The 22,396-nt window shown below is 45.8% G+C and overlaps 1 protein-coding gene across 4 annotated transcripts; it reads right to left on the bottom strand.

The window, feature by feature from the left end:
- Positions 1-933: 933 nt before the first annotated feature.
- LOC123750224 (fibropellin-1) lies at positions 934-21,598 on the bottom strand. 4 transcript variants are annotated; one of them, XM_045732339.2, is made up of 24 exons: positions 21,532-21,598; positions 18,357-18,461; positions 17,785-17,921; positions 17,435-17,483; positions 16,401-16,676; positions 15,805-16,101; positions 14,514-14,672; positions 14,072-14,197; positions 13,040-13,351; positions 12,077-12,364; positions 11,273-11,569; positions 10,632-10,904; positions 10,131-10,291; positions 8,646-8,763; positions 7,684-7,968; positions 6,705-7,022; positions 5,741-6,040; positions 5,033-5,320; positions 4,541-4,788; positions 3,794-3,958; positions 3,309-3,497; positions 2,798-2,971; positions 2,005-2,178; positions 934-1,413 (listed from the first exon to the last, which is right to left on the bottom strand). In XM_045732339.2, the coding sequence occupies exons 2-24, from the start codon at positions 18,425-18,427 to the stop codon at positions 1,358-1,360; spliced, it is 4,761 nt and encodes a 1,586-aa protein (XP_045588295.2). In that variant the 5' UTR covers positions 18,428-18,461; positions 21,532-21,598; the 3' UTR covers positions 934-1,357. The 4 variants fall into 4 exon arrangements, with proteins under 4 accessions (XP_045588295.2, XP_045588296.2, XP_069164510.1 ...); XM_045732340.2 differs by having other exon boundaries at positions 17,785-17,916; positions 21,532-21,567; XM_069308409.1 differs by lacking the exon at positions 21,532-21,598 and adding an exon at positions 18,899-19,059.
- Between the last annotated feature and the right edge of the window lie 798 nt (positions 21,599-22,396).

The raw sequence follows: 22,396 nt of genomic DNA, 5'->3' as shown, positions 1-22,396 counted from the left end.
TAATCCTATGGTCCCTGGAATACGATCCTCTGCCGCGAAGAATAGTTTTTTCATCCAAGTACACATTTTACTGTTGCGTTAAACAGAGGCTACAGTTAAGGAATTGCGCCCAGTAAATCCTCCCCGGCCATGATACGAACCCATGACATAGCGCTCGCGGAACGCCAGGCGAGTGTCTTACCACTACACCACGGAGACTGTATGTCTCTGTCATAAGCAAGGTTAATCCTCTGCAATTCGAGAACACCGAGACACCAGGAGACACAGGTTGCGTTGCATACATCCTACACATGGTGTCTATACATCAGAGTTTGCAGAGGATACAAAACTTAATTTCAATTGCAGGCGATGAGTCAAAATAACGTGGCTAAAGTATGTTGACCAGACCACACACTAGAAGGTGAAGGGACGACGACGTTTCGGTCCGTCCTGGGCCATTCTCAATCGACTTGAGAATGGTCCAGGACGGACCGAAACGTCGTCGTGCCTTCACCTTCTAGTATGTGGTCTGGTCAACTAATTTCAATTGTCAGGAGAGAGAGAGAGAGCTTGTATAATTCATTGCAGATATATTTGGAAACTTCGGACAAAGAACAAGAACAAACTAGAAAAGGTCCAAAGATATGCGACGAGGCTCTTTCCTGAGCTGAAGGGATTGAGCTATGAAGAAAGACTGACTAAACTGGACCTCATCACACTGGAGGAGAGGAAAGACATGATAACACAAGATCATGAGGGAAATTGACAAATTGATTGACTGATGAAGATTAAACCACCCAAGAGGTGGCACGAGCATGAATAACCCGTAAGAAAACAAAGGTTCGGGTTCCTGGCGGATGTCCCATCTGGTCCCCTCCCAGGTTCGGTCCTGGCTGGGTGTTGTGTGGGACTCTCGGGTCCGCGGGTAGTGACAAAGTAGATAAAGCAGGTATAGGGGTGGGTTGGGGGGGGGAGGGGGTCAAGATCACGGTAGAAGGCACTGTAGTCCAGAACAATTACGGATATTCATCAACAAACTATCCAGCATGTGGGGAGGCATTTCAACCAACCTTACACAAACATTGATTCAATGTAGAGAATGCAATAAACTGGGTGGTGGTGGTCTGCAGAGAGTGGTATTCAGCTTTTGGGTCCCAGACCTTAAATATCAGGTGCAAGCTACTCTTATTAAGCACTTATCTTACGGATGGAGGGTTTCTTCACTACCCCCATTTCTAGTTCAGTTCACTTGTGTGTGAGTGTTCATATCACTTTCTGTAGACTCTTGCTCACTGACTGCCACCAGGGTGAGAGATGGGTCTCCTCGCACCAGCATTGTGTCGATATCACTTATATTCCCTCACGTCTCCCTTGGAAGTCATTCACAAGGAGGCAGTGTCATGGCCGCCAGCGGTTGGTACTGGTCGCTGCACCCTGTCGAGGACAAGATCAAGGAGTGCCGGACACTTAGCAATAAAACAACAAAAGTAATATTAATGCCACTAATTTCTATAACTGGCTCAGTATTTTTTTATGTTTGTTGTAATCTCTCTGTGTCTCCATTATGTCCCTCTCCTTGAGTTTTCAAACATAAGTCTGTTCATCTGTCAACATTTTACACACAAATACTAAAACCAAACTCATAGCCTCACTATGCAGTCACGAACTTTCACAGCAAGTCGTCTCCGGACACATACCAGCTCTGACACGTGGTCCATGACAAAACTTTTGACCTATCACGTGTGATACGTCACGTATCAATCACATCACGACACTCGCTCAATGTCCACTGTCCGACTGCTGACTAAAGGTCATTGGATACTTAAGTGTGTTCCATATAAATTGCCGATTCTATTCAAGCAGTGATCGAGAGTTAAAAACCCAGAATTTCTCTTTATTGTACTAATCAAAACCGCACAAAAGATGCGACATGAAACACAAGAGTTAACGTCACATATTAAACATTCCTACACCAAGCAAAGAGCTATACTGTCTGCTCCAAACACCCCGAGCACCTCTTCCTACCTTTATGGGAGATGCAGACGCCCCAGGAGAGCGGGGCGAGGGTGTGGTCAGCGACCCGGGTAGCGCACCACAGGATGCTCCCGGAGGTCACGCAGGAGTACCACTTGACACCATGGTAGACAAAAGGGAACACGCACGGTATTCCCTCCTCCGTCACCGCCACCTTCTCGTAGCCTGGCCAGAGGGAAATGGCTCATTGATAACTTGGCAAAAGAAGCGAGAGGCCAAGAGAAAACAAAGAACATGAAGATAGATATCGAGAGGGAAGGAAAATTCCACGCGCGTGAGAACGAGTGACTTAAGTTTGAAAGATAATAATGAAATATGAGGGAGAAATGAAGGTGAAATGTGTAGAAGTGGCCACTGATAAGGACAATTTTAGGGTTACGAGATTAAGAAGAGGTGGAGGTCGGATGAAGAGCAGTGAATGTAGGACGAAGCTGTAGTAAAAAGGAAGAGAAAGGGGTCAGGCGAGAGGCCAGGAGGAAGAGGAGGCTAAGAGTGGCTAAGAGTCCTGGGGTTACGAGTCAAGGTCAAGAAGCTCAGGAAGGCGAGAAAAGGGACAAAACAGGATATGGATGAGGTCAAGACACAAAAACTGATGTAGGTATTGAGCGAGCAATCACTGAAGATGGTATGTACTTTACCCAACTCTCTTTCGGCAGGTGTCTATGGGGATTTAGCCCTGTTGCACCAGCATTGACTTGAGACTTATCCTTGGCGAAACAGCAATCGGTGATTACAGTGATTAGACATATCTATGTCGAAACAGCAGGCACAAGTCGGGACTTACCTTTGTCGTACCAGCAGACGTTGACCTCGAGCGGAGTACCGTCTCTTGCCAATTTCGTGGCGCACCAAGCAGGGTGGTCGCCGTCCCTCACACAAGTCGTTTGCCAGCGTCCAAGATGGATGAAGGGGAAGATGCAGGTCTTGCCCGACGCCGTTGTCAAGACCTCGTCGAGACCTGTGCGGGGATGGCCATGGATATAAGTGTCCCCTCAGACCTCCCCCTTTGCCTCCCTCACACGGTCGGCCGAACGGACAGCACGCGGGACTTGTGATCCTGTGGTCCTGGGTTCGATCCCAGGCGCCGGCGAGAAACAACGGGCAGAGTTTCTTTCATCCTATGCCCCTGTTACCCAGCAGTAAATTAGGTACCTGGGTGTTAGTCAGCTGTCACGGGTTGCTTCCTGGGGGGGTCGAGGCCTGGTCGAGGACCGGGCCGCGGGGACACTAAAATCCCCGAAATCATCTCAAGATAACCTCAAGATAACCTCCCACCCTCTGGAGTCAAGACTCACCAAGATTCATGTTGCAGTAGTCCCACTCTACAGGCTCCCCAGCGTGGCTTAGACTCACAGGACACGCGAATCTTGCATCCTCCTTGTGCTGACCCTCCAGCCTGACGCAGGAGTTGTACCTCGTGCCGTTCACTATGTAAGGAAAGCTACAGAAGTGTCCGCCATCCGTCACCACCGCCTGCTTCTCTCCTGAGGAGGTAATCATCCCTATTTGAGAATTTAGTAATCTAAATATGTATTCACAAATTCTATTAAATAAAGTGCTTCCCACACTTATGTTTGAATGTTAATATTGAAAAGTAATTCCAATTCAATGATATAAAGAAGAAGACAACATGCAACTGCACATGTGAAAATCAACACGAATCCTTCCCATGACATTTATTGTCAAGAGTCTTATCAAACAAGTTTAAAATGTATTAAATACGAATATGAACTGATAAATCATTTTCAATTAGCTCACTGATGAGTCAGTTATCCCCTACCAACAGCAAGAATGCAGAAGTCCCAGTCCGTGGGATGTCCCAGGTCGTCCGTAGCGGTGGGACAGGTCGGGGACGCGCCGTCAATGGAGGTACACCCGTGGTACCACCGGTCCTTGTGCAGGAAGGGAAAGATGCACCGCAGACCCCGGACAGTCAAGCTGTACCCTGCACGGTACAGTATTTGCTGAGCTCTGGGGGAAAACTGGTGTTATCTATGTCAAATTCCTGCTGTGTATTAGAGAACAAAAGGTGAGAAAACATCATAAAACTAATAGTCTTTAATTATTCTAAACCTTGAAATAGTATTACGTAAACTCTAAAAGAAGGTTTTGGCGATGCTCATAAGTGGCAGCTTTTAAATTCACAACACTTGAATTTACAAGTGTTGTGCAACTGTTGTATAACTTTCACACTATATAACTATTAGCCACACAGACACGCGTGTATAATATTTTCCTATCAGACTCAATTACTACACTATCACCTAATACCACTGTTCATCTAGCAGTAAATACAAATACCAAAGAGTTGGTCATCTTGTGGAGGGGTTACATGCTGGGAAGGGTCAGTAGTTCGACCTTGGGGGAAGGATGGGACTCCTCCATACAAACCTAACATATTATATATATATTATATATTATATATATACACACACACACACGCTAGCTGTCTGTCCCGCGACAAAATGAATTATAATAAATCAAACAGTATAAACAGATTCATACGCTACGCTCCCCCTGGACTCACTGTACTGGCAGCGGGGGCCAGAGAAGCCCTCCAGGCACTGGCAGAAGTTGCAAGAGGCGCAGCGGCCCCTGTTGAGGCAGGGCGGGAAGCACTCTGCCGCACAGGACACGTCCCCCAGCACCTCCTCCTCCTCCCCGAACACCCAGGAACCATCAGAGCTGCACCTTACCGACGACCCAACCTCGCCTGTGGCCAGCTTGAAGCCTTTCTCGCATTGAATGTAGCCAGAGTTGTTCTTGGGCTGATCACTGAGGAAGGCATTGAGAGGTGAAAGCAGGGTGTAGGTGGGGTGTAGATGTATAGGGTGTATGTGGCGTGTAGGTTAGGTTCGGACAATTTTAGTACAAAATTTTGTGTTTAGTTATTAACGCTCGAGAGAATGACCCAGATAAACACCAAAATAATAACTACAAAAAAACAGTTTTTATTTTTAAACTCTTGTAAAGTACTCGGATGATGCAGCAGATGCTGCCCACAGACGAGAGACGTTACCTGAAGGTTATGGAGGCGTTGGGCACGACAAGAGGGAAAATCCCACAAGCCCTATACTGGCACCACGCCCCTCCGTATCCACTAGGGCACTGGCACCTGTTGGAACCCAGGCACTGACCGCCGTTTTGGCACGGGGAGCGACACCGAGGGTAGCAGGCCAGGTCGGTGGCGGTGACGACAGAGGGCCTCGCCGGCACCCAGTGATCGTCAACACACTGCATGAGGTTGACCCTGGAGCCTCCCAACGTCGCGTGACCCGTGTGGCACGTGACCCTAGCCAGGTGGTCACTGTGGGAAGGTCAAAGGTTATAGCGAAACCATGAAGGATCTCAATCCTTTTCATTAAGTGGTATATGCATGTTAGGTAGGTTTGGCAAAACCCCTAACCAAAACATATAATGAAACAACCCACATACCCTAATGTTAAGCTATTCTCTTAGCCATAACGCGTCGTGCTGATGAAATGATCTATTCTCTCCAGGGGTGAGTAGTGAAATATGTGACTAGAACCGTGCGCCCCATCTGGACAGCTGGCTCTAATAGAGCCACCTGTCCAGATGGTGCTACTGGGGTAACTCCAAGCCCTACAATCAAGGTCAAATATTGGTATCAGAAATTACACTCAAAGGTTAAAATACAACAAGGTGCACAATTACTCTGACGCTTCATCTAGACGCCTCACTATCAAGAGGAAATGTACACACTCACTTGATCTTCACCGACGAGGCATTTGCGATGACTGGGGGGAACCGACAGTCAAATGCCACCTCGCAGACCGGAGAATAGGTGCCATCCGGACACACACACTGACCAGGTCTCTCGCAAATACCCCCACCCTGGCACTCCGGCTCGCAGATAGGTTGGCACACCTTGTCCCAGGACCAGCCAGGTGGCGTGTCCCAGGTGCCATGAAGACAGGTCAAGGTGGCATTGGAGGTGGCATTGGGTATACTCGGGTGGTGGTGCAGCAAGTAGCCCTCCAGGCACCTGAAGGTGAGAGCGCCCTTGCTAAGGGCACGAGAGGGAGAGAATAAACATGGCTTTTGGTACAGGATGAGTAGGTGTGAAATTGTTTAGGCAGAGTATCACAAAATATATGACCTTAAAATAAAGATAACACCAACAACAAGATAAAAACAAAAGAGTTTAATGACCTTCGCTCAGCAAGAAGCCAAAGCAGGAGGAAACATTAAGGTAAAAGTTTCAAAGAGTGAAAAGGCAAATTTAAAAGTATGGAAAATAAACCAAACAAAATTGAGACAAGTAAAAAGGGAGGCCGAGATCAGAATGTGGCAAGATAAAGGAGAAACTCTACCAAATCATATTGAAAAGCCCCTTAAAGAGGGGACACGGAAACTAAGCCCCCGAATATGGACACTATGAAGTAATGGAAGAATCTAATTCAATATCCTGCTAGTAAGAGGAATAGCTTCTGCAAAGAATCAGTAGGGATATAATCTTCAAACAGATTCGAAACAGGCAAGATAGAATTCACAGGATTAAGTTACATGAACACTGATCGACTGAATGGTAAGTGATGGAACCCAGGAGCCGAAACTGAATTCTCAGGAAACGAAGACAAGTAAGTCTCCACGCACAGATGTACATACAATCTCCCTCTCAATCCACAAATCTACTTGTAAACAAACATCATCTGATCCCCAAATCTCACTTGTAAACAACATCTGCAACCTGCATCAGGGCAGGCGGTACAATGCACTGCATTTGGACCACCACTTCCTCCTCCTCCTCCTCACACAGCGCCCCAGTAAACCCCGTCAGGCACTTGCATTTGCCAGGGGTGACGCAACTACCCCCGTTTCTGCAGGGGGTGGAGCAGATAGGGTCGCAGGGGGCGGAGCAGACAGAGTCGCAGAAGGCGTCCGTTGAGGGCTCTGGAGTCCATATACCCTTCACGCAGTGGATCCAGAAGCTCCTACTGGCATTGTTGTCGTGGGAGGCGCCGCAGCTGACCAGTACGCTGTCATCGCTGCAGGAGACCAGAGTATTAGGTCAGCCGAGTGGCCGAGAAGCTAAATGGTTTTGTTAATGCATTGAATAGTTAGACTTTTTGTTTAGAATCGGTTAATAAAAATAAGTTAATTATGGGGAGAGTGCTAAGACTGCATGTCTCTATACTACTTTCAATAGAATAAGAGAACAAGGATCTGGAACATCGTCTGGGGATTAAATGCCAACCTGCAAGAAGCAAGGCCTCTGCTGTACCGACCAGTCCAAGTGATTGGGTCTGCTAATAAGGAGAAAGTGGGTACATGGGTCTACTTTGTTTGGCCAACCTGTCCTGCTTACTCCATCTGTCAGCTCCCCCCCCCCCCCCCACCCTTGTTGTGCCTTCCTCTATATCCCTTCTCCTCTCCTCTATATTCTTTCTCCTAATTTCTATTCCCTTTTCTACCAGCTTATTTTTTTTTAAATATATTCTCATTCACTCTCTCACTCACTCTCTTCTATTCTACCCTTTTCCTCGTCTTTCTTCCTTTCTCCTCCTCTCCTCGGCTGTATAATCGTACTGACCTTGCGCTTTCTCCTCATCATTATCTTACTTCATTTTCTTTCTTTCCTCCATTTGTCTTTCCATCTTTTACTCTCAATGTTCCCCTCACACCTCATTCTGATAAGGGAGAACTTACACGAAGGATAATCTGCCGTTCTCGATGTAGGGAAGCGGTTCCAGACACTTGACCTCCTGACAGCGGTCGCCGAAGAAACCAGGCGGGCAGTTGCAGAGGTCGTGAGCGACGCAGGTGCCTCCGTTGTGACAGGCGGAGCTGCAGGAGGGGGAACACCCGAAGAAGGAGGTGGATACGTAGGGCGGCGGGAAGGTCCAGGTGTTGTTGTCGCAGGTCAAGACGAGTCGGATCTCCCCGTGGGGAAACATCGTGTTCTCCGGGCACTCCGCCGTCAGGAGAGTCGGCCTGAGAGAGGAACACAAGATATATAACAAGGGAGAGTTTAAGGGAGAGAGAGAGTTTAAGTCAACTCTCAACGAAAGAGGGTTTAAAGGATCTAACTCTCTTTCCCTAGGACGGATCAGAACCAAATAATTTAAGAAAATGGTTAAATTTTTTATTATTTAGGCATAAACGAAAGGGCAACAATAGTTTATGCGTCAGGAGCCATCATGGGAATGCTGTTAACAATTGTATCTTAACCTTCTCCAAATATAAATGATTTCCTCTCACGAATACACAAAATTATAGACATTCACGGGGCTTTATTCGCAAAAAAAAACTTATATGAACAAAAATACAGAAACCTGCAAAAAAAAAAAAATAATCCACACGAGTCTGCTATAATTTATATCCACTCAAACTCATTCATACACATTAATAACAGCTCTTGAAAGAGTCAAGTGATACCAAGCCTATTATGTTATCCGGTAATTTGCTCCATAAATCTACAACCCAGCTTCCTAACCTAGTACTAACATTTCTTGAAAAACCATTTATATATATAAAAAATTATACTAAAGTTGCTGTGCTGAGGCCTTGTGACGTCAGTAAACCCCCAGCTATGACATCAGTAAACCCAGCCATGATGTCAATAAACCCAACCATTGACATGTGGCCCCATCAGAAAAGCCACGACGTACCTCATTGTCACATAGGCGTGTAGGAGCTGGCTTGGGATAACGTCACAGCTGTAACCGCTGCAATCCGGGCCTCCGTAGCCCTGCGAGCACCAACAGTAGTCCGGGGCTACACACCTGCCTGCTTGGGCAGGAAGAGGAGAAAGAGAAGCGGGAAAAAGGGAGAGTTAGAAGGGAAAGGGGGCAGATTAATATAAAAAATTTAATAAATTAAATTTGTCTAATGTTACATTGTCTGCGTTTATGGATTTTTTTTTTTTAGTTTCTTTACAGGACCTGTACTTAGGAAAAAAGTTATTTAGTAGTTGGATTTATCATATCTGAAGTGCTTGGAATGTCCGTTTTCTTGTGAATTTCAAGGGCTGCCAGTTTTTGTTTAAGATTTGGAAACTATTTACAATAGGAGGAAATGTATATGTTTACCTCTCAGAATGTTTGGTAATATGTTTATTTGTTTGTGATGTGTGTCTATGTATATATTAACACGTTGTACTGAACGGGGTGAGAATAGCTTGAGCTACCTCATCCCTTTGTGTGTATTTTACCTCAATAAACTTATTTCAATTTCAATTTACAATTGTCATTGTCAACATCACGCTTTAATGTGACCAGTTAGGAGTTCAGTTGATCAAACATAACATCAGATGTTTCGAGAGATCCCTGTGACTCGTGTCATGTTAGAAGATGTTTGTAAACATCACTCTACAAATCTATACATGTTTCTTACCAGTTTTTTTTTTTTATTAGTTAGAAGAATACTATTTGTTTATTATTTTTTTTTTACCAACACTCAACAAATCAAGTAAGAACAGAAGGTATACCAAGCCAACAAACATTATTAACAGATTAACATCTGCCCGAAACGCTATGTGTGTTAGTGGCTTTGCAACAATGTAAACATACCAATCTTATGTAATGTCACAAACCCATTGTACTTTCTAATAAAAAAAATATTATTACATATAATTTGTGTTGTTTACTTCGAATTCATATCACTCATTAAATTCTGCAATTGTTTTTTTTTTCTAAAGCAGGAAAGCACAGATATAACAGCCATGTTCATGGTATATGAACATATATCACAGTTATATAAGTCAGTGTTATCATGTTCATGTATATGAACATATACAGGCTACAATTGATATCACTTCTTCAAATTCCTTAAGGGCCGTCTTGTGGACTCTCAGCCATCTTGTGGGCAATACAGTGCAATCCTTCCAGTGAATGTGCAACACGTTTTGGAATAAAATTGACAATAGTGCCATGTAGTGGTACATGGTACGACCACAGTGGTACCACGGACCACTGTAGTGGTACAGTGGTCTATGGTAAATCCGGCAATGGAAACTTCTGTTGCATCCCCCCCAACCCTCACCCCCTACCCCTCCCTTGATGCCCTGAGCTTGTGCCCATTTTCTTCAATGGTTAATCCTGCCCTTTACCCTAAGCACGCACTCCAACATCTGTCCATTTACCCCGAACACTCACCTCCATTGAGACAGTTGGACTTGCAATGGGGTCTACAGACGGGGTCCAGCCGCACCTGAAGCGGCAGCGTCCAGATGTTGTTACTGCAGGTGAGGAGCGCCTCTGTGTCCCCGCTGGAGAACACGTAACCCTCTGCACACCTGGCTGATGGCCTCCCGTCGCTAACACCATCACCACAACACACATGAAACAAAAGTCAGGCAATTCAAATTTAGTATAGTCTCCCCTAATGCATTGTCTGGACAGAATATGGTTCGATTCTCAAATATTTGTTAAGCATTAACCTTATTTTGCTGGCAATACATTGGTATAATCCCTGGCTCAACAATAACCTCAGAATAATAGACATTTTGTAAAAATCTATATCAGTTTTTATCTCCGAATGCTCCTCTCTCTCTCTCTCTCTCTCTCTCTCTCTCTCTCTCTCTCTCTCTCTCTCTCTCTCTCTCTCTCTCTCTCTCTCTCTCTCTCTCTCTCCTGGTCTACAGATCTGTCTCTCACCAGAAGTCTACGAAACCATTTGTGACGGAGGGAAGAGGTCCTTCACACTGGAGTAGCTGGCACTGGGCTCCCTGATATCCTATAGGGCACGAACACAGCTCTGGGTCTCGGCACACTCCGTTGTTCTGACAGGGCTTCGAGCACTGCGGCACGCAGCCTCCCCCCTGAAGGCTAGGGTGTCTCCAATGGCCCGCCTCACACCGTAGGAGAACCATCTCCTCTCCGGTCTCCAGCAGGTACCCCTTTAAGCAGTGGACAGAGGCGGCGATGGGACTGCAAGGAGTAGCAGGAAAGAAGGCTGCTTTAACTTTACACAATATATATAATAACTAATATGGACAATCCAGCTGATTTTCTGTCTCTTGAGAGGTGTTGAACATGTTGCTATGGCGGTTTAAATTCGCTCTAAGGAGAAAAATTGCATCTATAATATTACAATTCAAAAAGGCCTAATTTTGTTATGCGTGGTTTATACCATTGGTGAAATATGCCTTTTTCAACCTGAAGGGAAGGGAACCATCATAGAAAGTGCCAAGCCATTACGACTATATAGCACTTAAAAGCGGTCATTTTCAACCTGAGGAAAAGCTGCAATGTTCCACACATTTGATACACTGGTATAAGAGAGAAGGACGACTTACTTGACCACAGCATTGGCTACCTCCGGCAGCGTCTCCTGGGTACAGTTGCAGCCCTTCATCTTGTCCAGGCAGTCTGCACCAGTGTAGCAACACTTGCAGTGGCAAACATAAGGTGCCACACACACGGCTTCAGAGACACAGATGTTGTCGCAGTTAGGGACGCACTCCAGGCGGTCCGGTGCCCTCTCCACCTCCCCCTCCAGGCGCCACTGATGGCTGCGACAGTCAAACTGGGCTTCTGTTCTCCCTGACGGCAGCTTGTAGCCCGACAGGCACTTGACGGTGGGAGTCTTGTCGCTGGAAAAGAAAATGTCAGGTTTTAAAGCATGCAGACGCTGACTACAGTGAAGAATGATTGTGTGGTAATGTCAACTGTTGGTGAAGGTAGGGTGATAGACATAGAAGATACATTAGACATAGATACACATTTTAGAATGTGTATCAAAGGCATTGAAGATCATAGAATGTTAAAGGACATAAAATGAGGGTCAAACATTTAACTCTAGCACTGAAAATATCAAATGAAGAAAACAACGTGTATCAGTAGATTTAAATTATCTCTAATTAGATTTAAAAACTATGTTTGTAAACATGGGTACATTAATAAATTAAAAAAATGCCAAGTGTTTCAATCATCGGCGCAGAAAATACTTTGGCAATATTGAAATATAGATGGAAAAAAGTTAGCATAAAAGAAGCAAAGATGGTCTCTTATCAAAAATTGAACTTTAAGAAAGTTCTAATAAAGATATAACTGATAACAAACGTCTCCCATTAACTCCCAACGGCAGTGACCAAACTCACTGCCAGACGACGTCCGCGAAGGCGACGCGAGGGAGCGGGTAGTAGCAGAGGGGCTCGAGGTCGACCTCCACCTCGCACTGCTGACCTGTGAAGCCCTCGGCACAGAGGCAAGTGTCAGGGGCCGAGCACGTCCCGCCGTTGAGGCAAGGATAGCGGCACGCCGGAGAGCAAGCCTCCTCCAGGACGGCCCACCTGCCCTCCGTCACCATACATTCCAGTTCCTCCTCCTGGTGGCCGTCAGGGAACTCGTACCCCAACACACACATCACGTGTATCTTGGGAAAGCGACTGCAACAGCAAGAATATGTACTTTACCACACATACACAGATCACACTAACGTGATGCATCAAATGAACAAATCCACAAGGGCCGTGACGAGGATCCGAACCTGCGTCCGGGAGCATCCCAGACACTGCCTTAACCCTGTCGTAGCTCAGTCGATTAAGGCAGTGTCTGGGATGCTCCCGGACGCAGGTTCGAATCCTCGTCACGGCCCTTGTGGATTTGTTCATTTAATATGTACTTTAATGTGTGGGGAAAGTGGTTGTACACCGTAGTAATTGTCAAACTATATCCACGGCAATGTGGTTGACAATTTAGAATGACGTGGGGTGTGGATCACCAATTCCTCTGAGCTTTCGTAACAGTCAGGAAAAAGTTGAAACAGTTGGGCAGTGATTAGTTGCTTCTGGAATCTTTCCCGATTAAGGCTGTTCATAACTTGGTGGATAGAGCTTCTGTCTCTCGCTCGTGGGATCGGTAGATCGAGTCTCCTAGTGCCCAGGTGCATGGAATGTTTATGTTCATGATAGTGTGGTTGACAGTTTGCGTGTCTACAATATTTAGTAAAATTAATAATTAAATTGTGAATAATTCTTGCTACTTATCCGTGCCACTTCAATAGTGCCTAAAATGACAGTCTTTTCAGCAAAGTGGTCAACTCCGCTGAGCTAATCCCTCACCTGCGGTCTATCCAGGCGTTCCTGACGGTGGGCAGAGCTTCGGGGCAGTCTCGTACCTCACACTTGCTCCCAGACGTACCCTCGGGGCACCAGCACGCCTCCCCGACGCAGCGCCCACCGTTAACACAGACGGGGCAACACGGAACCGGCACACACCGAAGCTTCTCGTTGTCCGTCGGAGTCTCCGTCAGGACCTGCCAGCGCCCCTCGACGCACAGGACCTGCGCCTGGCCGCGGTGCCCACTGGGGAGGCTTCGTCTTCCCTGGCATTCTATGTAGCGTTCGTAGGTGGCGGAAGTAGGAGATTCCTTGCTAGTAGGCGAGGTGGGGAGTGAGTATTGGATCACATTTAAAGTTGAAAGAATTTGATGGCTTCAACTAATGGATTAACAAATATTATATATAATTAGTGCAAACTGGAGATTTGGTAAATTAATTGAATATTCTCAAAATGGTAAAAAATAAATGCTTTTATATTAGAACATTTTGGAAGGAGAAATATAAATTGTGCTGAACACTTTTAGGAATGAAATAACCACCTGCTCTCGCGTGTATATTTGTAAAAGAGTTTACACAACTCTATGGGTCTTCATTCGAGTAGGAAGTGTATATAGTCCTGGACAACACTGCCGGACAGCATAGTGTGGCATGGGTGATTGGGGAGGAGGGAATTGTTTGGGGGAGGGGAATTTGGAGGGAATTTGAATTCCCTCCTCATTTGGGAATGAGGAGGGAATTTATTCAGACGTGTTTGTTCAAACACGTCTGAATAAATCCACAGCTTGCAGCAGGTACGAATGGCAGCACTGAGAACGGGAAGCTTTTTGTAGTGAAATGTGTTGGTCAAGATCAGGACGGGTGTTGTGTTTGTGTAGCGGGAGGGACAGACGCGAGGTGCCACAAGAGATCAAATACACTCACACACACTACCACCACAAGCACAATTAGGCAAGTACACACACACACACACACACACACACACACACACACACACACACACGTGGAAAAGGCCCCAGACAATGAACTCTTTACTTGTCGAAGAAGATTGCGTGTTGTATCTCCGGGTAGGTCTCCGGGCACTTCCTCTCTTGGCAGTAGCGCCCACCGTAGCCTTGGGGGCACTGGCACCTCCCTCCCTTCACACACGTCCCCCCGTTCCTGCAAGAGGCAGACGGGTGAGTGTGTGTGCACGTAACAACAGCAAGCTTCCTGAAGCAACCACAGCCTGTACAACCCACTCATGATGACCAGACCACACACTAGAATGTGAAGGGACGACGACGTTTCGGTCCGTCCTGGACCATTCTCAAGGCGATTTGAGAATGGTCCAGGACGGACCTAAACGTCGTCGTCCCTTCACCTTCTAGTGTGTGGTCTGGTCATCATACTTTAGCCACGTTATTGTGACTCGTCGCCTGCAACCCACCCATCCCCCTGGCAGACACCCGCCACTAGCCAACTCATCTCTTAGTACCTGCAGGGAATGGAGCAGTAGGGAGCGCAGACAGGCAGAGATCCATCATTACTCGGATATATCCATCTGCCGTCCACACACGTCACTCTGTGTCTGGAGCCGAGTCCTTGTCCCTCAAGCACGTTCTCGTCTGCGCACTGGAGTCCGTACACGTCGTTGCTGCACGGGAGAATTTGTTAATCACAGACGAACACTGGTAATTCATTGTTGAATGACTGCAGAAAGGGTGACGATGATTAATAACGTACGAGCAATAATTAACTAAAGCAGGTAGGAACGAATAAGTTTTTATGATTAAGAAGCTGATAACAGAAATTGGACATCAAACCCGCACATCTGAAAATAGAGGAACTCACGAAGTTTAGATAATTAGGATGTTCTTAGCTTATCTTCCTGCACGCATCAATCGCATAACGGGTACCTTAGGTCCAATCTGATTGATTGATAAAGATTAAGCCACCCAAGAGGTGGCACGGGCATGAATAGCCCGTAAGGGTCCAATCTATATTCGCGTTCTTCTATTTTAAAATGCTTTTGTATTTAAAATTGTATTCTTATAATGTTAATCATTATTACTTATTAAAATTGGGTGAATAGTCAAGACCTAAATTAGGATTAGGTTTTGATGGCAATTTTTTGGGCATGTAGTGCAAGTGTGAAGTATTTACAGAGTGGCGGTTCGAACAGAAGTCGTCAGTAAAAATGTTCGAACGTCATCAGTTTTATCGTAAGTAAACCATTTTTTTTAATTTATAAAGAAAGAATTTGGCGGCTGGAGTAGTGAGCATTTTGGTCTTTGTTGAATGAGGACGGGCTACGACAAAGGCAAAATGTTCATTCCATCCAGCCGCCAAACCCCCTCTGTTCATGAATGGAAAACGGTACACACACACCACTTACAACTGATGACGTTCGAACAGATTACGTTAACGACCTCTGTTAGATCCTCGACGCTGTAAATGCTTCACCCAAGTACTTTAAATACAAATAGTTGTCAACAGAACCTCAGAACTCCAGAACAGAGCTCCTAACCTACGCCTAAATATGCACAACATGCTAATACATCAATTTGTATTCGACAAAAATCCTATTTTGAATGACCATGTTAAAATCGAATGCGTCTTTGGGATCGGTCGCTGCACGGAACAAACATGGCCTGAGGGCAGATTGCTCAAAATCCCTTACTGCCTCTTTTAAACATTCTTGCGTCTCCTCACTCATATCCTTCCAATCTTAATTCTTTCTCTCCCGGCTCTTCATCACAGTTCTTCCAACAGCTTTGCACACTCACCTCCAGCGAGTCAGATGCATGCCCTCCGGAGCCTCGGGTCGTCCCTGACAGGACCTGTTCTTCGGCATTTCGCAGAAGGCACCCCTGGTGTTGGGCGGACAGCGGCACCTGCCGGGGGCTTCGCACTCTCCGCCGTTACGGCAGGAGGGGAAACAGATGGGGTGGCAGAAGAGGGGTGTCCCGGCATGTCCCCTCGGTGGAGACCAATTCCCATTTATGAAGGGCACCGTGAACTCTGATACCCCAGGAGACACTTCGTACCCGGGGACACACGACCCCAGAACGCCTCCAATGGATCTGGAGGGACAAAAGATTTTCACGTTATCAGTGTCAACCGCATCCCCCCAGACCCACAGTCTTGTTTTTATTTTCAATTCCATCCATCTCTTATAGCATTCAGGGCTAAATCAGCCGTTGCCTTGATAGCATCCCTTGCTAAACATTGGAGAAGAGTGGGAGAAGAAGCCATGTAATCAACCCATTCCTCTAACCAACCTATCCCTCCATCCAACTTATCTAAACTGCCGCTCCTTCAATGCCTACCCATAACATTAGATTATTAAATACAACCCCCTCCAGCCTCGCTCCCAGCTTACCCAGGTGCTATGATCTCTGCGTTCGGTAGGGGCAAAAACGGGAGGTTGTAGCATCTCTCGGCGGGGTCACAGACCGCCCCGCCGCACTGGCACAGGTCTGGAGCCAGGCACTTGCCCCATGGTGGACACGGAGGCGAGCACACAGGCAGACACCGCTTCAGCACACCATCCTCCGGCACCCACTTGAACTTGTGACAGATTAGCTCACTGCTGCCGGCTGCTGGGTACATGCTGTAGCCCGGGTCGCAGAGGAGAGTGGCTCGCTGGAGGTCGTCTCTGGTGGCGGGAAATAATGTTAAAATTGTTCTCTTAAGTATTATATCTTAAGTAGGAGAGTGACACTGGACGTCTGGGATCATTGCAAGATGCAAAATTAATGGGATTCGTTCTAACAGATGGCATGAAAAAAGCGGGCGTCGACCTCAGGTTATGAAAAAAGGTTTCAGGTTAGCGAAAGTTTCTAACTGGGGTGCAGTTGAAAAATTGTGCAACAGTACCAAGTTGTACAAGCCTGCAGCAATAACATTATACAATATATAAAATTGTATACAAGGTCTCCGAGGACAGCGAGATGTCTCCTCCGAAACTCTTTGTATATATATACACAGACTTAAAAGTTTATTTTAGTTCTGAACAATGTTAAAAATATAAGTAAACTTGCTAATGTATAAGAGAAATATGCTACTGAGGAGGTCTCGTCGACTCTCCCACAGCTAACAGGTTGTGAGTCCGACACCAGACCAAGCGTGATGGACACTTTTACTAGACGAGGTTGGCAGCGGTGCACGTCCCGACCGCCTGGGAAAGCGTCGGCGGCGCACGTCCCGACCACCCAGGGAGGCGTCGGCGGCGCACATCCCGACTGCCCAGAGAGGCGTCGGCGGCGGTGGCGCACGTCCCGACCGCCTGGGGAGACGTCGGCGGCGCACATCCCGACTGCCCAGAGAGGCGGCCGAACTACAGCTGGAAGGTGACCTGGAGGAAGCAACTTAAAGCAGCATCTTCAAAATGAACTGGATAAGAAGGCATCTGACCTGATCTTCACGCTCCCGTAGCTCATCTGCGGCGGGGCGGCAGGACACGCTGCAATATCAAAAACAGAGTGGAAAAAACATTGTGAAAACCAATGACATTAATCAAAATGACAATAGACTTGGTTGTGTGTTGAGAGCTAGAGGTATAGAACAAGGGTTTAGAATTTAAACAAAAAACAGGCCTATTAAGCCTTTATGGTCGAGCACAAAAGTTGAGCTTTAATAGCATGGGTTGAGGGTGATGAACAAAAGCACAACAATTATAAGGGATTCATATAAAACAATAGTTCATAGTGAATAGTTAAATAGTTAAAATAATTAATAGTTAAAATAAATAAATTGATAAATACCTGGTAGGCTTTGTATACTTTTAAATATTTGCCTTTTGGCAATATGCTTCTTCTGGGGCCCCTCAACAGCTGTTTCACTGTTGTTGATAGTGTGAGAATGCTCGCTACGGGGCCTCTTGTTTACCTCCCCTTCTGTGCTGGAGTGGGGAATTGCCACCATCCATGAAACATATAATTATTATTATAATACCATCAATTAACTAATATAATTACTTAAAAAAAGATAACAAGAGCTATGATGTTTAATAAAGACGATTAATGACGATATAATTAATGATGAGTGAGAGGTTATGTTCTCACTCACTTTAAAACTCAAAAACTATTAGATGCCTTTTTTTTTTTTAAACCTGACTGGCCTATGTTACGCCTACACCACACATGTGTCATTTGTGAAATTGTGGCGATTCCAGCTCAAAGCCCCTGAACTCCAACTTTGAACAAACATACTTTTTTTTGTAGATATAGTGTATATATATTTAATTATGTGCTATTTTGTACTGTGTATTAGGCGTCCACGACCCAATTCATAGTGTATTTGAATCAGTTAATTACTGACTGGTGTTCACACTCACTCAGCAGCAAGATGGGTCATGAAGATCAGCAATAGCAGCATCGAGGTAGCCCTCAGCCAAGCATCCATCATCTCCTTGCTGATGCTGCTGCTCTCACTTCAGCACCTGTATGGAAAAGCAAGACTTTGTTAACCGAAATGTTGAAGATACATCTTTTTGGACACTACTATGCATCCCTCGTCTTCCTTCCTTTCATAATCTGCCCGAAACGCTTTGCGTAATAGTGGCTTTAAGCATTGTATGTACTAGCTCTATCTATAAATCTATCAATTTATGTAAAATCTCTTGTATGTATGTACCTTGCCTGAATAAACATTTTAATTTATCTATGCTTCTTATGTCACAGCGTTTGGGCCATACAATGGACCAAACGCTGGTTGCTTTTTGGTTGACCAATTTGGTTGGGGAGGCGGTCGACCGAGCGGACAGCATGCTGGACTTGTGATCCTGTGGTCCTGGGTTCGATCCCAGGCGCCGGCGAGAAACAATGGGCAGAGTTTCTTTCACCCTATGCCCCTGTTACCTAGCAGTAAAATAGGTACCTGGGTGTTAGTCAGCTGTCACGGGCTGCTTCCTGGGGGTGGAGGCCTGGTCGAGGACCGGGCCGCGGGGACACTAAAGCCCCGAAATCATCTCAAGATAACCTCAAGAATCCATCTCTCTCACCCCAGAAACCAAACCTAGACAGCTGCCCCCTCAAGCCCAGCTCAGGTTGCTATCCGGTCTTGATGTCAGAGTGGCTCTGGAGCCAACAGGACCTGAGGACAGGGACGTCAGGGAATAGGTTAATACATTGAGTAGGAACCGGGTCGTGGCTAAGAAATTGTTGTTGTTACAGATTTGCTACCTGGAACAAAGTTCCAAGTAGCACGGGCTATGGTGAGCCCATAGTGCCTTTGGCTAAGAAATGTCAGGTTGGTGGGATTACGAGCTCAACCATACTACCAACGGGTGAGAATAGCTTGAGGTATCTCATCCCTATGTGTGTATTTATACCTCAATAAACTTATTTCAACCGTACAAGCACATCTAGGTGATCAACATCTAGGCGAGTACGTACGTGTGTACACACACACACACACACACACACACACACACACCATAAGTGTTTTCACAGCCTGCACGAGCCTAGATCAAAATATTTTCAATATACTTGGTGAGGTTGAGCATCAACCAGCGACGAAGGTTACCTTCCAAGGCTGGAGAGAAGACTCGTGCAGCAAGACAGTTTCCCCTCACTCTGACCTCCATGGATAAACTGAGATTGACGAAACCCAATAATTAATTCCCGGGTAGTAGTAGGCATCCATCAGTCTCAGGAGACTATGGAGTTGTGCTCTGATTGTCTGGAGTGGCCTCACCAGGGCGCAAAGCCTGGGTAGGTTGATACGGGGAAAAAGCTGTTACCCATGCAGCAGGTCCCCCCTTCTCCACGGTACATTGACAAAAAAACAGGCATCCGCCAAGTCCATCCACGAACACAAAACTTAAGATGACTGACAAACTGAAAGAATGGTCCAGCACATGATTAATAGAGTTTAAAACTCGAGTGCAAAGCTATGGAACCATGAGTAGGAATCATCGATTGATAAAGATTAAGCCATCTCAGAGGAGGCATGGGCATGAATAGCCCGAAATCATTGAGAAACCTGTGAGGATACATTCTCCCTACGGCACAACGTCATCCCGGGATCAGTGACGTGGCCATGACGTCACAAACCTCCTAGACTACACATGAACCTCAGTAAGCTCAGAAGCCGCCAAATAGCTAATTGGTTAGTACTATAGTTAACTACTCCCGCCTAAGAATGGGAATAGTAAATAAAGCTATTATAAGCCGTAGTAAATATAAAGTAAAGCTAGAAGTCGTAGTAAATATGCTTGCCGCCAGAGGTCACTAGCTGGAAATACGTCGTGCGAGTCATTAGGTCAAGCTACAGAGCGCACAAAGTCATCGGAAGTCCTCGCACACGGCTCGAAGTCCTGCGTACTTCAGGAAATTAAATAGAGTAACTGGAGAGCGAGACCGTGATCCTTATGTGATGATCCTCAACCTTAAAGCTCGAAGTCGAAGTGATAGTCGAAGTCGAGAGAGAGAGAGACTTGCTTTAACCCCACACCCAATAAGCCTTGAATTCGGGCCAGATTCACGAAAACACTTACGAACCTGTACATCTTTTCTCAATCTTTGACGGCTTTGTTTACAATTATTAAACAGTTAATGAGCTCCGAAGCACCAGGAGGCTATTTATAACAATAACAACAGTCGATTGGCAAGTTTTCATGCTTGTAAACTGCTTAATAAATGTAACCAAAGCCGTCAAAGATTGAGGAAAGATGTATACGTTCGTAAGTGCTTGCCTAAGTGCTTTCGTGAATCTGGAGCCAGGCTGGGCTGGAGCCTTGCAAGCCAGATTGGACCAGGATTACAAACGACAAACACTGCCACCAAACACACACACACAATAGCGTGTGTGTGGTGGAAGTGTTTGCGTGGGTGTCTGATGAAACATTTCCAGCGTTGTTGGCTGCATTTGATTAATTAATATATTTTTGTATCATCTTATAAGTTAGAGTTCAGCCAGACTTCAGAAAAAACACACTCGTCAACATATGATGTATGTATATACATGCATGTATTATAACGGATAAGAATATGTTGTATATCGCGTTTCTTTGTTTCTGTAAAGTGAGGGTGGCAGTGTTATACATGTGTCCTCTATACATGTCCTTGACATGTATACTTGATACATGTCCTTGGGTCGTGAGGTTATTGGTAAACCTAAACTGGGTTGCTGTGGGGAGTGGGGGGGAAGGGGGAGGGGGGAGTTTGAAGACCTCTGCATTAGACTAACTGGGCTAAATCACGTGAACAAATGTGTATGAACCATGTATGTGTATGTACAGTCCCGAATACGTGAGTGCCATTCTATCTCTACGTGTAATTATATAACCGACTTGGGACACACTGATGCACCCGGGGACTGTAACTGCCGTCTTGTCTGTCACTTAACTACCGGTTTAGGTGATTACATCCGTTCTCGAGCATACGACTGTACTCTATATATGTAATTTAACGAGTACACGTGACTACACTTGTATTCGAGTCATGTCTACACACATGGGCCTCAGTGCAGTTTCGTATGTCAACACATCAAATTACAGGTACACTTACCTCTCGGCCACACAGGTGTCAACACCTCCACACAACTGCTTCCTCCACACCCGGCCAGCTGACTGAGCAGAGGCCGGGCTGAGAGACTGGAGGAAGGGAGGGAGGGAGGGTAGGGAGGAGAATGAGAGAGAGAGAGAGAGAGAGAGAGAGAGAGAGAGAGAGAGAGAGAGAGAGAGAGAGAGAGAGAGAGAGGGTGAGAGAGAGGGTGAGAGAGAGGGTGAGAGAGAGGGTGAGAGAGAGAGAGAGAGAGAGAGAGAGAGAGAGAGAGAGAGAGAGAGAGAGGAGAGAGAGAGAGAGAGAGAGAGAGAGAGAGAGAGAGAGAGAGAGAGAGAGAGAGAGAGAGGGTGAGAGAGAGAGAGAGAGAGAATGAGAGACAAAAAGAGAGAGCGTGAGGAGGTAGAGTACCTACGGCTAATATAAACGTTGCTCGAACAAAAATAAATAAGTTTAGTTTTCCCATTATTAATTTTTGTAGAGAGCACGAGATAACAAGATCTAACCTAACCTTCCCTAGGTCTAATATAGTACGTATTTCCAGAAGTTTATAGGACTAATATTTCGTCTTTTAGGTGGAAAACAGCTTAATTAAACTAATGATTATGCTGGTTCAGTGTTTTTGTGGATCCTACAGTCTATATTACACATGCATAGCTACAACCCGTTCTCGACTCAAGTCCATTCCATCCAGCGGTCGATTCCCACAGACGCATTCATGAATTTTTACATGTTGTTCATTCAAAACATGGATTTTCTCAAATATAAATTAATATAGGGGGGTACCACCTCTGGTGCAATAATAGGGACCCACAGCCTCAGAGAAGGGAACACAGAGCATTCAGAGAAAAATTTGCCATTAATATTATAA

Source organism: Procambarus clarkii, chromosome 62 (genome assembly GCF_040958095.1).
Source record: "Procambarus clarkii isolate CNS0578487 chromosome 62, FALCON_Pclarkii_2.0, whole genome shotgun sequence".
Classification (NCBI taxonomy): domain Eukaryota; kingdom Metazoa; phylum Arthropoda; class Malacostraca; order Decapoda; family Cambaridae; genus Procambarus; species Procambarus clarkii.
The sequence above is the reverse complement of the archived record's forward strand: the minus strand, read 5'-3'. Positions and strand labels throughout refer to the sequence as shown.

What these genes read in the sequence shown, in the direction of transcription:
- LOC123750224 (XM_045732339.2), bottom strand. Translation starts at nt 18,427, where the DNA reads ATGATGGATGCTTGGCTGAGGGCTACCTCGATGCTGCTATTGCTGATC. An exon ending in ATGCATCTGACTCGCTGGAG is followed by an intron (nt 14,673 to 15,804) that starts GTGAGTGTGCAA and finishes TCTCCCGTGCAG; the next exon opens with CAACGACGTGTACGGACTCC. An exon ending in GTTGCAGATGTTGTTTACAA is followed by an intron (nt 6,041 to 6,704) that starts GTGAGATTTGGG and finishes TCGTGCCCTTAG; the next exon opens with CAAGGGCGCTCTCACCTTCA.